Source organism: Bos indicus x Bos taurus, chromosome 2, assembly GCF_003369695.1.
Source record: "Bos indicus x Bos taurus breed Angus x Brahman F1 hybrid chromosome 2, Bos_hybrid_MaternalHap_v2.0, whole genome shotgun sequence".
NCBI classification, from domain to species: Eukaryota; Metazoa; Chordata; class Mammalia; order Artiodactyla; family Bovidae; genus Bos; species Bos indicus x Bos taurus.
The window spans coordinates 25,205,966-25,223,146 of NC_040077.1; the positions used below are offsets into that span (position 1 = coordinate 25,205,966).

General features: G+C 36.0%; 1 protein-coding gene across 3 annotated transcripts in view; it reads left to right on the forward strand.

Moving 5' to 3' along the window:
- Window positions 1-17,181, forward strand: part of TLK1 (tousled like kinase 1) — a 182,329-nt gene that overhangs the window by 104,569 nt on the left and 60,579 nt on the right. For 2 of the 3 annotated variants that reach the window (XM_027557920.1, XM_027557909.1), the window contains one exon: window positions 11,865-11,940. In XM_027557920.1, the coding sequence (XP_027413721.1) occupies window positions 11,926-11,940 (15 nt within the window). In that variant the 5' untranslated portion in view covers window positions 11,865-11,925. Of the gene's footprint in view, window positions 1-11,864; window positions 11,941-15,222; window positions 15,270-17,181 lie in introns of all 3 variants that reach the window. The other variant, XM_027557899.1, reaches the window with a different exon arrangement.

Genomic DNA, 17,181 nt, shown 5'->3' on the forward strand with positions numbered 1-17,181 from the left:
GTGGATTCTTTACCACTGAGCATGAAATTTTATCATGAGATTGCAGCAGTTCAGTCACATCTTTAGGCTCCATTTCTACTTTTAGTTATCTTGCTGTCCATCACATCTGTGGTTACTTCCTCCACTGAAGCTTTAACCCCCTCAAAGTCATCCATGAGGGTTGAAATCTATCTCTTCCACATTCCTGTTAATATTTTGACCTTTTCCCATGAATCCCAGATGTTCTTAATAGCTCTAGAATAGTGAATCCTTTCCAGAAAGTTTTCAGTTTACTTTGCCTAGATCTATCAAAGGAATTACATCGAAGGAGTTTTATGGCAGCTGTATTTTATGTGCTCAGGCGCTCAGTTGTGTCTGACTCTTTGTAACTCCATGGGCTGTAGCTCGCCAGGCTCCTCTGCCCATGGAATTTTCCAGGCAAGAATACTGGAGTGGAATGCCATTTCCTTTTCCAGGGGATCTTCACAACCCACGGATCGAACCCACATCTTTTTCATCTCCTGCATCGGCAGGCAGGTTATCACTGGTGCCATCTGGGAAGGCCACAGGTGGCTTATAGCCTTACAAAATGTATTTCTTAGATAATAAAACTTGTAAGTTGAAATTACTCCTTGACCTGTGGGCTGTAGAATGGATGTTTTGTTGGCAAGAATGAAAACAACATTAATCTTGAACATCTCCATCAGAGCTCTTGGATGATCAGGTACATTGTCAGTGAGCAGTAATATTTTGAAAGGAATCTCTTTGTTTCTGAGCACTGGGACTCAACAGGGGGCTTAAAATATTTAGTAAACCATGTTGTAAACAGATGTGTGATCATCCAGGTTTTGTTGTCCGTTTATAGAGCACAGGCAGAGTCGTAGTATTAGTTGTTCAGTCGATAAGTCATAGCCGACTCTGCGACCCCATGGATTGAAGCACGCCAGGCTTCCCTGTCCTTCACAGGTTTGCTCAAACTCATGTCCATTGAGTTGGTGATGCCATCCAACCATCTAATCCTCTGTCACCCTCTTCTGCTGACCTGAGTTTTTTCCAGCATCAGGATCTTTTCCACTGAGTTGATTTTTCATATCAGGTGGCCAAAGAATTGGAGCTTTAGCTTCAACATCATCCTTCCAATGAATATTCAGACAGAATACAGGCAGAGTAGATTTAGTAATAATTCTTAAGGGTCCTAGGATTTTCGGAATGGTAAATGAGCATTGGCTGTAACTTCAAGTCACCAATTGTAAAAGCCCCTAACAAGTGAGTCAGCCTGTCTTTTGAAGCTTTGAACCCAGGCACTGACTTCTCTTGAGCTACGAAAGTCCTAGGTGGCATCTTCTTCCAATAGAAGATTGATTTGTTTACATTGACCTGTTGTTTACTGTTGCCACTTTCAGTAATTATCTCAGCTGGTCTGTTGGATGACTCATTGCAGCCTCTACATCAGTACTTGCTGTTTCACCTTGTACTTTCATTGTTAAGGAAACAGCTTTTTTCCATAAACCTCATGGACCAACCTCTACGTCTTCACACTTCTACTCTTCCTCACCTCTCTCAGCCTTCATTGAGTTGCTCTGGATTAGTCTTTGGCTTAAGGGGATGTTGTAATTGGTTTTATCTTCTGTCCAGACCACTCAAATGTTCTCCATATCCCCAGTAAGGGTGTTTTGCTTTCTTACAGTTTGTGTGTTTACTGTAGTAGTACTTTTAATTTCCTTCAAGAACTTTTTCTTTGCATTTACAACCTGACTAACTGGCTCAGGAGGCCTAGCTTTCAGCTTGTCCCTTAGCTTTCAGCATACCTTCCTCACTAGGCTATATCCTTTCTAGCTTTTGGTGAAAGTCAGAGATGTAGAACTCTTCCTTTCATTTGGACTCTCAGAGGCCATTGTAGGGTTACTAGTTGGCCTAATCTCAGTATTGTGGTGTCTTAGAGAATAGAGAAGGCAGTGGCACCCCACTCCAGTACTCTTGCCTGGAAAATCCCATGGATGGAGGAGCCTGGTAGGCTGCAGTCCATGGGGTCACTAAGAGTTGGACATGACTGAGCGACTTCCCTTTCACTTTTCACTTTCATGCATTGGAGAAGGAAATGGCAACCCACTCCAGTGTTCTTGCCTGGAGAATCCCAGGGACAGGGGAGCTTGGTGGGCTGCCGTCTATGGGGTCGCACAGAGTCGGTCATGACTGAAGTGACTTAGCAGCAGTAGCAGAGAATAGAGAAGTGCGAGGAGAGGGAGAGAATGGCTGGTCAGTGGAGCAGTCAGAAGACACACAACATTTTATCAATTAAGAGCACTGTCATATGGTCACAGTTTGTGCCACCCCAACACAATTACAGTAGTAACATCAAAGATCATGGATCACAGATCACCATAACAAATATAATAATGAAGAAGTTTTAAATATTGTAAGAATTACTAAAATGTGATCCACAGAGAGAAAGTAAGCAAATGCTGTTGGGAAAATGGGATCAAAAGACTTGCTAGATCAAGATTGCCAGAAACCTTCAATTTGTAAAAAATGTTACATCTGCAAAGTGTGCAGTAAAGCAGAGCTCAATAAAATGAGCTATGCTTGTACTATAGTACAATTTTTAAAGTATTGGATGTGTTTTTATGTCAGAACATAGTATTTTACTAATTTTCTTTAAGAATAATTCTCATTTTCTAAAATAACTGAGTAACCATAACAACCCCTTGGACTTCTCATATCCTAATGAAGTTTCTGCTGTATGTCACAATTTTGGTCTGTAATTTTTAATGGAAGAGTATATAAAGAATAACAACTAATTTTAGAGATTCTCTAAAGTGGAATGTGCAGGAAATACATGCTGTGTTACTATATATTAGATTGACTATTGCTAATCCTGATGATGTATTAGCATCACTTGTGGAGCTTTTAAAAACATACAGATTTCTTTGATATCCTTTAATAGATGTTTAAATTTGGGATGGGGATGCCAGCATGAGCTTTAAATAACAGCTTTGTGATTATGAAATATAGTCAACATTGAGAATTGGTGCTAATAGATAAATTATAGAACAATTTCTTTTAAAAAATAGACTAAAAGAAAAGGATTTTTTTTTTTTCTGGTTATAGTGCAGTAGTACTGCTAGACAGAAAATAATAACAATGAAATATCACTTTTAAAAAGTCAGGTAGTTAACTTTCTGAATTTAGTATTTATAATAGTATTTTGTATTATAATGATAGTATTTGTAACAGGCATTCTCAAAATGTCAACATTCTCAGACTACAGTATCTTGAAGATTTGCTTTTCCTCCCATAGTATTTGCTCCCTGTGGCTGTTTTATCCAGATTGTATGATTTTAAAACTACTTTTCAGATCATATGAACAGAGGAGAAGGTCCAACTTGATTCTAATTTTATGGTTTATAGTATTTAGTAAATAAAGCCTTAAGTCAAACAGAAAGCCAGAAGAGAAAATGCCAAGAAATAGTTATGCCATGTGAATGAGAAGAAAATGGCAAACAAAACTGTACTTTATCGGTATCAAAGATGTAATATGTTCCTTTTAAGCAAATGTGAATATAAATTAAAATAGGTCCAGGTAATAGGAGCATAAGAAGTATTCAGTTCAGTTCAGTTTAGTCGCTCAGTCTTGTCTGACTCTTTGCGACCCCATGAATCGCAGCACGCCAGGCCTCCCTGTCCATCACCAACTCCCGGAGCTTACCCAGACTCACGTCCATCAAGTCAGTGATGCCATCAAGCCATCTCATCTTCTGTCGTCCCCTTCTCCTTCTGCCCCCAATCCCTCCCAGCTTCAGAGTCTTTTCCAATGAGTCAACTCTTCGCATGAGGTGGCCAAAGTACTGGAGTTTCAGCTTTAGCATCCTTCCTTCCAAAGAAATCCTAGGGCTGATCTCCTTCAGAATGGACTGCTTGGATCTCCTTGCAGTCCAAGGGACTCTCAAGAGTCTTCTCCAACACCACAGTTCAAAGGCATCAATTCTTCGGCGCTCAGCCTTCTTCACAGTCCAACTCTCACATGCATACATGACCACAGGAAAAACCATAGCCTTGACTAGACGGACCTTTGTTGGCAAAGTAATGTCTCTGCTTTTGAATATGCTATCTAGGTTGGTCATAACTTTCCTTCCAAGGAGTAAGTGTCTTTTAATTTCATGGCTGCAGTCACCATCTGCAGTGATTTTGGAGCCCCCCAAAATAAAGTCTGACACTGTTTCTACTGTTTCCCCATCTATTTCCCATGAAGTGATGGGACTAGATGCCATGAATTTCGTTTTCTGAATGTTGAGCTTTAAGCGAACTTTTTCACTCTCCTCTTTCACTTTCATCAAGAGGCTTTTTAGTTCCTCTTCACTTTCTGCCATAAGGGTGGTGTCATCTGCATATCTGAGGTTATTGATATTTCTCCCGGCAGTCTTGATTCCAGCTTGTGTTTCTTCCAGTCCAGCGTTTCTCATGATGTACTCTGCATATAAGTTAAATAAGCAGTGTGACAATATACAGCCTTGTAAGAAGTATTAGGTTGGTGCAAAAGTAATTGCAGTTTGCATTGTTGATCTTTGCCTTTTGATATTGGAATGCATTCTTTAATAAATGTGGTTATGTTACACATCATTTTAATGCACATTTCTCGCTTTGTTTTTTTGCCAATGACTTACTACTTGCTGTTTATATTTAAGACTATGGAAATGATGTTAGTCAAAAAGCAAATTTCTTTCGTTTGAGTTCAAAATGGGTCATAAAGCAGCAAAAACGACTCACAACATCAACACATTTGACCCAGGAACTAATAACGAACATACAGTGCAGTGGTGCTTCAAGAATTTTTGCCACAGAGATGAGAGCCTTGAAGATAGAGGAGCACAGTGGTCTGCCATTGGAAGGTGACAAGGACCAATTGAGAGGATCATCAAAGCTGATCCTCTTAAAACTACAGAAAGTTTTGCTGAAGAACTCAATGTTGACCATTCAGCATTTGAAGCAAATTGGAAGGGTGAAAAAACGTGATAGGCGGGTGCCTCATGAGCTGACTGCAAATCAAAAAAAAATCATTTTGAAGTGTGGTCTTCTCATTTTGTGCAGCAACAGTGAACCATTTCTCAATTGGATTGTGATGTGCGACAAAAAGTAGATTTTGTATGACAATCAGTGGCGACCAGCTCAGTGGTTGAACCAAGAAGAAGCCGCAGAGCACTTCCAAAAGCCAAACTTGCAACCCAAAAAAGGTCATGGTCACTGGTGATCTGCTGCTGAATTTTGGTGATCTAGAGTTTTCTGAATTCTGGCAAAACCATTACATCTGAGAAGTATGCTCGGCAAATCGATGAGATGCACCAAAAACTGAACACACCTGCCGCCAGCATAGGTCAACAGAAAGGGCCCAGTTCTTCTCCATGACAACGCCCGGCCACATGATGTACAACCAGCGTTTCAAAAGTTGAATGAATTGGTCTATGAAGTTTTGCCTCATCTGCCGTGCTCACCTTACCTCTCGCCAACTGACTACCACTTCTTCAAACACCTCTACAGGACACAGAGAATGGTTTCCAAAACCTGACCTCTATCCAACTGACTACCACTTCTTGAAACACCTCTACAGGACACAGAGAATGGTTTCCAAAAATTTGTCGAATCCTGAGGCCTGAATTTTACACTGTAGAAATAAACTTCTCTTTGGCAAAAATATGTTGACTGTAATGGTTCCTATTTTGATTAATAAAGACATGTTTGAGCCTAGTTACAGTGATTTAAAATTCATGGTCTGAAACCACAGTTACTTTTGTACCAACCTAATACAGCTGTGAGGATGGTAGGTATAAAGTAGCTTTTAAAAATTGAAAATGAGATTAAATATTATATATTTTTAGGTATTGAAATGGTTATGGATGCTGTATGTTTGTGGAGGGAGTCAAAATCCTTCAGGCTCTTAAAAATGTTGTGAGCTGGTGCACTTTAAGTTAACTTAAGGCAGCATACATTTTAGTTGAGGGTTGCCTAATTTCTTTTTGGCTGTCTACCATCTTTGACATTACATATTATTAAATGATAAAGGCAATACAGCAGAATAGGCTACACTCAAAATTGCTGATATGTTGATTGGATTTCCTTTGAACAGCAAGGAAACAGCTTTTATTTGGTGAACAGCTTTTATTTGGTGATAAGATCCCAAAATGTTGCATATATAAACTTTTCATATTTTTTATATTGAATTCTGCAGTATAACGTAGATCTTTTGGGTGTCAGAGATTCAAGCAAAGATTTATATATAATTGTTAGTATTAAAGTTTGACTCTTGGGCAGAGAAAGACTGAGAATTTTTCAGGTCATGCTAACTCAAAATCATCCTGGAATTAGGGTATACATGTTTTGTGATAGATTTTATCTAAATGTAAATCGGATACAAAGCTGCAAGGAAGTTCTCACTACAGAATTTCATTTTTCATATAGGGCATTATTCTAACCTAATCTTTACAGCAAAGGTTGGAAGAAATAGTTTCTTGTACATTTGATATTCTTGACTGGAACATCTATTTTACATTGATTATTGTTATAAGGCTCTAGATGTCCCTTTTAGTTCAGTGCTGTTTTGGTATGTGCTATAAAATATCAAAGATTTCTTCTGTCTCAAAACTAATTTGAAAGATTTTGCCTAGAAATGTGAATGAAACATTGTTATTACCAGCTGTGGGCAAAAAGGTTTAAGTGCCATTTGTCCAAAGTATAATGACCTTGAATTTGGTACCTCAGTAACTATATGAATCATTGAAGTAGCTAATGAGTTGTATTTTTTAAATCAGTCTTTAGTAAGTGAATCAGTCAGAAAAAATTCATTCTGACAAGTTTGAGGGTTGAATATTTTATTATACAGATATTACTTAATATTAGAGCAACTTTTCTTTCTACCTTATTTTCTCATTTAACAGAAAGAAATTAAAAATATTTGTGTCCGTTAACTCAATAATTTTATTATATGTGATGCTGTCTGACTTTTGTTTTTGTTCCATTCAGTTGGAGCTTATGATCTCTACCTAAGGTAGAGGTGAAGAATAAATTTTAATACCCACTCCTCTTTTATTGATATTATAATATCTTTCCACAAACTGTTAAAATTTTCTGTCATGCATTTATTCCAGTGATTTTAAAATACCTCTTTACCCAGGGAGACCTGGGTTCTATCCCTGGGTTGGGAAGATCCCCTGGAGCAGGGAAAGGCTACCCACTCCAGTACTCTGGCCTGGAGAATTCCATGGACTGTATAGTCCATGGGGTCGCAAAGAGTTGAACACGACTGAGTGACTTTCACTCTAGTCGGAGGCTTGTAGAGGTGGTGATCAATTTTCAACAATCCATGTTGCTTTCCCTCCCTCACTCTGTGATAGCATTAAGGTTCTTATTTTCTTATATTTGGTCTTATTTGCATTGATGAAAGCAGATTTATTTTTAAGATAAATCGAGAGGCCACATGATTAGATATAAAAACCTTGTTTAATAATCATTGACTTAAATTTCAGATGAAATAGAACATTAGATAGATCACTATTGCCCCTTGAGTCCTTTAGATTTATCTGTTTTTTTTTGTTTGTTTGTTTGTTTTTTTTAATTTACTTCTAACTCTAGAAAATGCTGTATAAACTCACCCTAATATCTTGGAACATTTAAATGCCAGAGTAATCATTCAGGTTTTGGTATGATTACAAACTAGAACTTTTAAAACTAAATGGATTTGAAGAATACCAATTTCTCCTTTCATCATATTCTCCTAACCACTGTTCCACTGAATGCCAGAATTCTTTGACTTTTTATAATTACTGTAGTCTTTCCATCTTTACTTTAAAGCCAAGTCATACTATTTTGCCTTCCATAATGATCCTTCCCATTGTGCTCAATTGTAGCGCAGTAACTGAGAAAAAATAGAGGAAAGAATGACAGTGTTAGAGCAGTAACAAGTTTGAAAGTGTTCTGTATAAAATGCTCAATGTATACAAGTTTTATACCTTACAAAATTAACAGTGGTGACCTGATTGATGTCCCTTAGATTTTCTAGGAAACTGATGTTTGGTCAAGATCAGGGGTTTTTAAACATTTTTGAAGTCATTGATCTCTTTCTTTGAAGTAAATCTGGTATACAGTATTGATCTTAAGATATACTCTGTGTTCCAAGGGATAGGGTATGGGATAGGATGTGTCTAGTGGCTAGACACTGGAGACGGGAATGGCAACCCACTCCAGTATTCTTTCCTGGAGAATCCCATGGACAGAGGAGACTGGTGGGCTATAGTCCATGGGATCGCAAAGAGTTGGACAAGACTGAAGTGACTGAGCACACACGCACTCACTGGTGGCTGGAGCCTCAGCTCAGCCACCTGCTCCTTCCTTTCCTTCAGTAACTTTGGAGACACAACCTCCTTTCCCCTGAGGTGTTCCTGGAGTACAATGTGAAAGTCGCTGATAGTATTCTGAACTTTTTTTCAGTGATTAGCCATTTTAGAGGTTAAATACTTGCTGAGTTTCTGCCTATCCTAAATCCTCAAGGTTCGAAATCTCAAAATAAGTCCATACACAAAGAATGACCTAGGAAAATTGGCAGCATTAGGCTTCATTGAGAGTTTCTGTTTTGTTTAATATACGTGTTGCTCAGATTATTTAAATTCAAAACCAGAAAACTGTTTAAAGTACATTTGTCTTAGAGTTAGTGATGTAATCTTTAGGTCCTAGACTGAAGGCCTTAATTGGCCTATAGTTGATATCAGAGTTGACTGGGGACCTTAAAGAAGAAACATTGTTTATTTTGCAAACCCTACAAGTAATTTGTAAACTATTAGGTCAAAAGCTGCTAATCATTTAATGAATGACATTTGACTGAAGTCTTGAAACATACAAGTGCACAGATATTTAGAGTAATAGGATAGCCATTCAGATAAGCACAGCTTACTGATACATACTATACACTGTTCTAGATGTTATTTTAGTTATGTTTCTGATTTAGTCCCCACAGTCCTTTTATGCCCCTGTTATCACATTTAAAATTGATGAGAAAATTGAGTCTTGGTTAAGGAACATGCTGAAAATTATGGTAAATAGTAGACCCAGAGTTAGATTCTTAGTCTGTGTGTTTTCAGAGATCCATGGTACTTTTCTTCTGAGAAAATTATGGTCTATTGGGCTGACAGAGGTGAGAATGAAGTCATAGGTCAGCACTAGGTAGTGGATGTGGGTATATACTAGGTATATACCCACTAGGATGTAGGTATATCCTACATACTAGGATGTGGGTGCAAAAAGTTCATGGGAAGGCAAAATGGTGTGTTTATAATGCCTGTGTTTACTTTACAAGCAAATTTAGGTATATCTAGGTTTCCCTTTCTCATCTTTTGCTTTGCTCTGCTTTTCAGTTACTAGCTATTTCCAGCTGCTTACCCACATTAGTCTTAGATTACAGTCTTAAAATTAATTTTAGTCCTGTCATCCTTTTTTCCCTTCATTCTCCTTCCTCAAATTCTTCTCTGATTTAAAGGAGGGAAGCCTGTTGCCTTTTTTTCTTTACTGTAATCATTATGCATTTGAGGGTTTGTTTGTTCTGATAAACAGAATGACATTTCTCCCAAAACTGTCCCACTTCCCTATTCCAGAAAAAATTTTAATTCAGGGAAATTTTGCCTTGGAGAGAAAGATTTTACTCAGTTACCCTATATGTCTTTTAAAAAAAGAAAAAAAAGGACCTTAAATGTCTTGAAGTCTATATCCAGTAAAGTATTCAATGAATGTTATCCCAAATAAGTTTGAGAATACCTACCTATACCGTATCTTTCCATTCCATCCCCACTTGGAGGTAGCCAGTGAATGCTAGCATTTTAATGGTTCTTAGAAGCATTTTCAGAAACTGTTCTGAAAAACCATATTTCCTTGACCTTATATTTTTACATAGATTAAATTGGGAAGGATATGAATAAATTATTATTTGGGATGCCTCCTTTGTTTTAAAATCCATTATAGGATTCCTTATAAAACTGTTAACTTAGAATTTTTCTGATGATATTTTTATTCCAACAGAAATAGAAGATTAGTTATCATTTAAGTCAAGTAATAAACTGTTTATCCTAAATTGCGTGTATGTCAGTCTGTCTCCTGAGTAGATTTTTAGTTAGAGTGGCTCTCTTTAATCTCTTAATTTATCATGTGAAAACATATGGGCAGTTTATTGGACATAATAAATTTTATTTATGAACTTAATGACAATTTTGAAGTATTTTTGTATAGTTGATATATTCAGTTACTTCTTGATGTAGGACACATAATCATGACACATAGAAGGAGGGGAAAAGCATATTTAGGGCTTGGAAATACACAGAATTGAATCTGATTTGAATCCTGGTTACCTTGAGTAAGTTATTTCATATTCATATATTTATAAGATAATATTAAGTAACTATGCTAGGCATGAAGGGTGGGAGGAGGTGGTGGGGAGAAGATGTAACTTCTGTCTTTAAAGAATTCATATATCAGTAGCATTCACTTAAACCTCTCTAAATTTGTTATGTTGTTGGCAAAATGGCAATGAGAGAACTTAAAATTCCCCAGATAATAATACCTTGAGGAACCAAAGAGGTTCAATATGAGTTAGGTTGATATTGAGCACCTATATAAACCTCAAGGTATTATACCTCAAGGTATTATCTGTCATTGTATTTTGTCATTCGTACTATTTAATCACAGAACTACCCACAAGAGACATCAAAATGTGGGTTAAGTCCCTTCCTTGTTGGAGGACTCCATTGCCTTTAGAGAATTACTTTAAGTTGCCTGATGTTTCATTCATTCAGATATTCTGTGTTCTGGCATCAGATATATTTGCCAGGCTTCTAGAATTTGAGGGCCCTGTGCCATTGCCTTTTGCACATTTGGTTTTAATTTTTCACTAAACACAACATTCTGTCAGACTCCACAAAAATTGTTGTTTTAGCCTGATGAAAGTACTTCCTATCAGTTAAAAGAACAAACCTGTAATTTAAGAACAAGCCATCGAGTAGTACAGAGCTCTGTGAACCTTTTTTTTAAAGGGCCAGATATTTTAGGCTTTATGTGCCATACAGTTTCTGACAGAACTACTCAACTCTGCTGTTGCGGTGTGAAGGGAATTATAGACAGTACATAAATGAAGGAGTGTGACTGTGTTCCAATAAAACCAAATTTATGAACACTGAAATTTGAATTTCTTACAATTTTCATATGATAAAATAGTCTTGTTTTGTTTTTATATTTTTCAGTCATTAAAAAATGGGCCTTGAGAAAAACAGGTGGCTAGCCAGATTTGGCCAGCTGACTGTTAGTTTGCAGATGCCTGATTTAGGATATAATCTATGAATTTGCTGTTGTTGTTGGATAATTTTCAAGCATTTAGGTGATTTCAAGCATGTAGGGATTATATATGTTAGGATTTATGTTCTGCTCTTTTTTTCTTGCCCAAGTTTATAGAATATATGTTTTATATATATATATATAAATACTTTATAGAATATATGTTAATAGTAGAAAACTAATGGGAAAAACAAATGATGATTTGTTGTTACTGTGTGGAGGTTTTTTAAGAATTTGAAGGACATCTTTTAAGGCTGATTACTCTCAGATTTCTCATCCACCTCAAATCACATTCTATAAATTTCAAGTAATATGTGCAAGGCCTTCTACATTTTGAATTTTAAAAATTTATACAATAGCTATGGAAGTTTATCTTTTAAAGAAATTGTATGTAAGTAATTAGACATTCACATTGCATGAATGCTATTTAGCAAAATTTCTTAATTAGAAAATAAAAATGACATTTATAGTGATTATAACATTTTGTTTGTTGAAACTATAAAACTCTGTTAACTTGCTTTCCGTAGACACCAGAGAAGAAACAATCAGAATCATCCAGAGGAAGAAAAAGAAAAGCAGAAAACCAGAATGAAAGTAGTCAGGGTAAGTGAAGCAAAATCCTCCTTCATACCCAAAGAGGTATTTGCAATTAATTATTCTGGTTTTTAATCAATTAATAATTTGTTTTAAAGTTTTCTGTTCTTGTGATTTCTATAGATACCGTGTAATATCTGCATTAATAATAGCTTACATATACTTTGTGTAAAAAATATTATGAAGTTGGAGTCTTTTTGTACCACAGGTAGTTTGCTTATGGTTACTCTTTTTAACATTTCCTTTATTTTTTTGAGAATTAGAAAGTGTCATGTCCAAACCTGATATGCATTACCTTTATCACCTTTCTCTGTTCTCTCTTTATATGAAATATGGTGTTGGAATGACTTCTTGTTTTTGGATAAGAATTTTATATCTTGCTTTGAAACAAATACCTAAATTTACTCATCCTTTTTGTTGAAAAAAAGATTATATAAAAATGATTGAGGAGCTTCATTAAAACATCATCTTTTTCTTTCCATACCTTTTCTTCATCCGTTTTTGCTTTCTTTCCATATCCTTTCTTCATCTTTTTTTCTACATTTTATATTATAAACTAGTAAGGAAATTACTTTCATTAGACTACAAAACTTCTTATAATGGATAAGATAGTATTATCATTTAATTTGGTTTTTCAAGATTAAACACAATAAATTGGACTCTTGAATCATATGTAATGTTGATTTTATGCATATATTATGTGTTTTGGAGCCATTTTTAGCTACAAAGTCTAGAGCTATGAACCCATGGCTTACTAGTATTTACATGTGGCACTGGGGTCAAGAAATAGATTTGCAGCAGCTGTCTTTGTGGAAAGGGTAAGTTGGGTCACTCTAGCGCCTTTCTCTAAGTTTGTGCTATTTTGTATTTCAGCCTGGCCTGAGGTCCTTTTTGATCTTAGTGTAGTTTCCTCATCTGTGTTTAGTGAACTTGGATTTATTTAGTTATATTAGTTATGATAGTTTTAACATTAAATTTTAAAGCTCACTTAAAAGCAGGTTTCAATATAGTGTGGGACTTCTGGATTGGTTGAGCCAACTTATGTCTTTAGGAAGCCACATCATTTTCTCTGTGATCTGCCATCTACAGAATTGTCTGCTTTTTTTCTTTTATGATTTTAGGACTGTGGCCATTTTAAATTGTATCTCCTCGTTTCATCCTCCACACTTGTATTTGCTTTAGAGAGAGGCTGGTTTTCTATGTGCTTTTCTTTTTTTTACCTCTCTTTGATGTAGGTTATTTAAGTTCATAGCAAACCTCTCCTGTCATCTTCTTGGTCAGAATTTGGTTCTGTGTCCATTCCAAAACCAATTATGTCCATGAGAGGTATTATTGCCCTTAAAATCAGGCCTGTCTCTGAAATTGAAAATGTGGTAACATTCCCCTTAGAAATATAGATCTTGTGCAGAAAGCGTGATACCTGAGAAAAACTGAATTTCTGATTAGAAGGAGGAGAGATAGGGAACTAGGAATGGAGGCCAAATAGGAAACAGCCTGGGAAGAAAAGCTATGACCAACCTAGACAGCATATTAAAAAGCAGAGGCAATACTTTACAGACAAAGGTCCATCTCGTCAAAGCTATGGATGTGAGAGCTGGACCATAAAGAAAGCTGAGTGCCAAAGACTTGATGCTCTTGAACTGTGGTATTGGAGAAGTACTCTTGAGAGTCCCTTGGACAGCAAAGAGATCCAACCAGTCCATCGTAAAGGAAGTCATTCCTGAATATTCATTGGAAGGATTGATGCTGAAGCTGAAACTCCAATACTTAGGCCACCTGATGTGAAGAACTGACTCATTAGAAAAGACTTTGATGCCGGGAAAGATTGAAAGTAGGAGGAGAAGGGGACGACCAGATGAGATGGTTGGATGGCATCACCGACTCAATGGACATGAGTTTGAGCAAGCTGAGGGAGTTGGTGATGGACAGCTAAGCTTGGCGTGCTGCAGTCCATGGGGTTGCAAAGAGTGGATACGACTGAGCAACTGAACTGAACTGAAATTATATGGTCTATGCAGGGGAGAGAACGTTAACAGAATAAAATTTGGATTCAATCAGGGAAAAAGAACTGGGGAAATAGTTTCTGGTAGGCAACCAAAAAATGTCTCTGTCTTCATTAAAAGATGGCACCACTTCAGAATCTGCAAGAAAGTTGTTATAGGCAGAAGGAAAATTCCTTTGGTATTTAAAACCTTACAGTCCTCTCTGACCTCTGAATAAACCTATACAAAACTATTGAAAATTTCTAGGTTGTATTACTTCTTAGTTTTTTTTTTTTTTTTTTTTTAATGCCCCCTACCTTGTTCCAGGAAGGAATCTGAGGTTGTTGAACCTTTAAATGTATTGTTTGTTCATCTTGGTAATGCCTGGCAAATAGTAACCACTCAAGAAATGTTTGTTGAATAAAATAAGTGAATGGATGATGTGTCAGTATTGAATTGATAAATGTTTATATTATCCAATGCTTTTGACTCCATGCTATCATTAGTTTTTCTTTTGTAACTTGAAGAAATGATGTATTCAGTGTAATTCTAATGAAGGATGGATAACTCCCATCCAAAATGCTATATTTCTTAGCAGCTTCTCAGTTTAGTATTTATAAAATTGATGAAAAAATTCATCTTATTTGCTTTTTGTTTTTTTAAAAGTCCATTTTGGAGCAAAACTTTTAATGATAATTTTGACCACTTTATCAAAGTGGCCATGTAAGCACAATATTTAAAATCTAGTTTATTTTTGAAAAAAATCCTATTAATTTGAAAATACCTTTTAGAAAATCAAGTATTTTACAAAATAGTGTTCATATTAAAGCATGTTATTGTCAGTTTGTTATGGTTTGTGTTGACCGAGCTTTTTTATTATTTATAGATATAAATTGGTTTGTCAGTTATACAGCTGCCACTAGTCTTTTTTAATTGATATATTTTTCATTGATACACTTTTCTCAAGTTATTAACCATGAAGCAATATGAATAATGTTGTTTTAAAAGCAGGCAGTCTTTTAATATGATTTATTTTTCTGATTTTCCCATAGTTGAGACTTTTAAAATTGACATGTATCTATTGGAATATCATTTGATTTTTGGAATTGTGAAGTTGGCATCTGACCCTCTGAGGAATCTTAGTATTCTTTTAATGCCCATCACCACCCAACTAGAATATCATATTCTTAACATTATTTTTGTGTGTATTAGGGGAATTAAGTTTGGCACATTCTCTTTCTCATATAATATGTGATAGATAGTCACGACTGACTTTAAATCTGTAAAATTTTTTACTTTTATATTTTAGGAAAAAGTATTGGGGGACGTGGCCACAAAATTAGCGACTATTTTGAAGTAAGTTCATTGAGGAATATCTTCAGTTCTTAATATAATTCTGCCATAGGCTGTTTGAACCACCAAGTCTGCTTTTGTTGATCTACTTGATTAAAGCAGAACTTAGGTACTATGTGATGTCCTGTCTTCCTAGGAACATTAAAGTTTACTTTTACTTTGGTATGGCACATCATAATTTTCAAAGGATTTTCTCCCATATTTTCTTGTAATAGGTCAGGAGATGGTCAAAGCAGGTATTAGTATTCCTGTTTTAGGTGAAGAACCTGAGAACCAGAGATGTTAAAGTAGCCTTGTTGTTTGGTCATGCAGCTGTGTCTGACTCTTTTGTGACCCTGTAGACTGTAGCTCGCCAAGGCCCTCTGTCCATGGGATTTCCCAGGCAAGAATACTGAATTGGGGTGCCATCTCCTTCTCCAGGGGATCTTCCTGACCCAGGGATTAAACTCTAGTTTCCTGCACTGGCAGGTGTACTCTTTACCACTGAGCCACCTGGGAAGCCGCATAAAGTATCCTACCTAAAGGCAAATTTTAAATGGAAGAGCCTCTAGAATTCTTTGTACTGTCAGTCAAGATTTTATTATACCAAAGCAACAGCTGAGGCCTGTGGATGGAGATTAAATAATGATAGAGATGTGAATCTAAAGAGTCCCTGAAAATAATAAACAGTGGTAAATTTAAATTTTTACCCTATCTGAAATGTTTCTTTGCCTGTACACAGAAACACTTTTACCTACCATTATGATATTAATGTGATTAATTATAAAATATTAGTGTGATTAGTAAAATAATAATCTAGTCTGTTGAAAAATATTTATATTTACTTGAGAGAGCAGAATTTGCTCGTTGGGAGAAGGGCTGTATTTTTTATATGTATATATATATAAATGCTGAGTTGAGAAGATCCCTCGCAGAAGGACATAGCAACCCACTCCAGTATTCTTGCCTGGAGAATCCCATGGAGGGAAGAGCTTGGTGGGCTCTTCTCCATGGGGTTGCACTGAGTTGAATATGACTGAGTGACTAACACAGTCGCTCTCTTTCACTCATATATATATATATATATATATATATATATATATACACACACATATATATATATGTATATATCCTCCATTGTTTTTCTTTTTTGAGTTTACAGAATCTAAGTTAAAACAGTTGCAGACTATAAAATACACCTAAAGCTCTTTAGTTGCTGTCAGTCCCTTAGTGTTAATGTCATTAAAAATCTTTGCCAAAGGTAGGGTCTGTTCAAATAAACACATCTCAGGTGTCTTGAATGCGTACTATGTGCTGAGCATTATGCTAGGCACTGTAGATTAAAAATCTAGAATAAGTTCTTTAGTTGTAGGAAGTTGTTTAATGAACACACTAGGAAGTCTCCTTTTCTGCTGTTCATACCTAATACCCAAAGATGAAGCCATTAGCAGCAAATTATTTTTGCCTTCCATTCTTGGTTCAGAAACATGAGACTTGAGAAAGCTATGGAACAGATAGGTGGCTTCTCTTCATATGTGATTAAGTCATTCACTATAATGCATGTAAGAAAGAATCAATTTGTATTAGACTTTGTGCTGTTAAGAAGGGGCTTGGTCCAGTAGTTCTTTTATAGTGCTATGAACATTTGGATACTTAACAGATCTTGGGAATGACAGTTCTGTCTTAAGATAGTTGATTAACATCTACATATCTACTTGTAAAGAGATTAAAGTTTCTTGGGATTAGAGCTCCTGCTGGCTTCACAAGCATAAGGGAACTGCTAAAATTTGAAGGAAAAATAAGACATGTTCTTTGCTTTGGGGAAATTTGTCTTTGAGTCTGCCACAAAAATAATATATATTTAAATTAATTCGTAATGCCATGTCTAAAACATCTTTCTAAACTTTGGTTTTATATGTGTGTATATATATATATA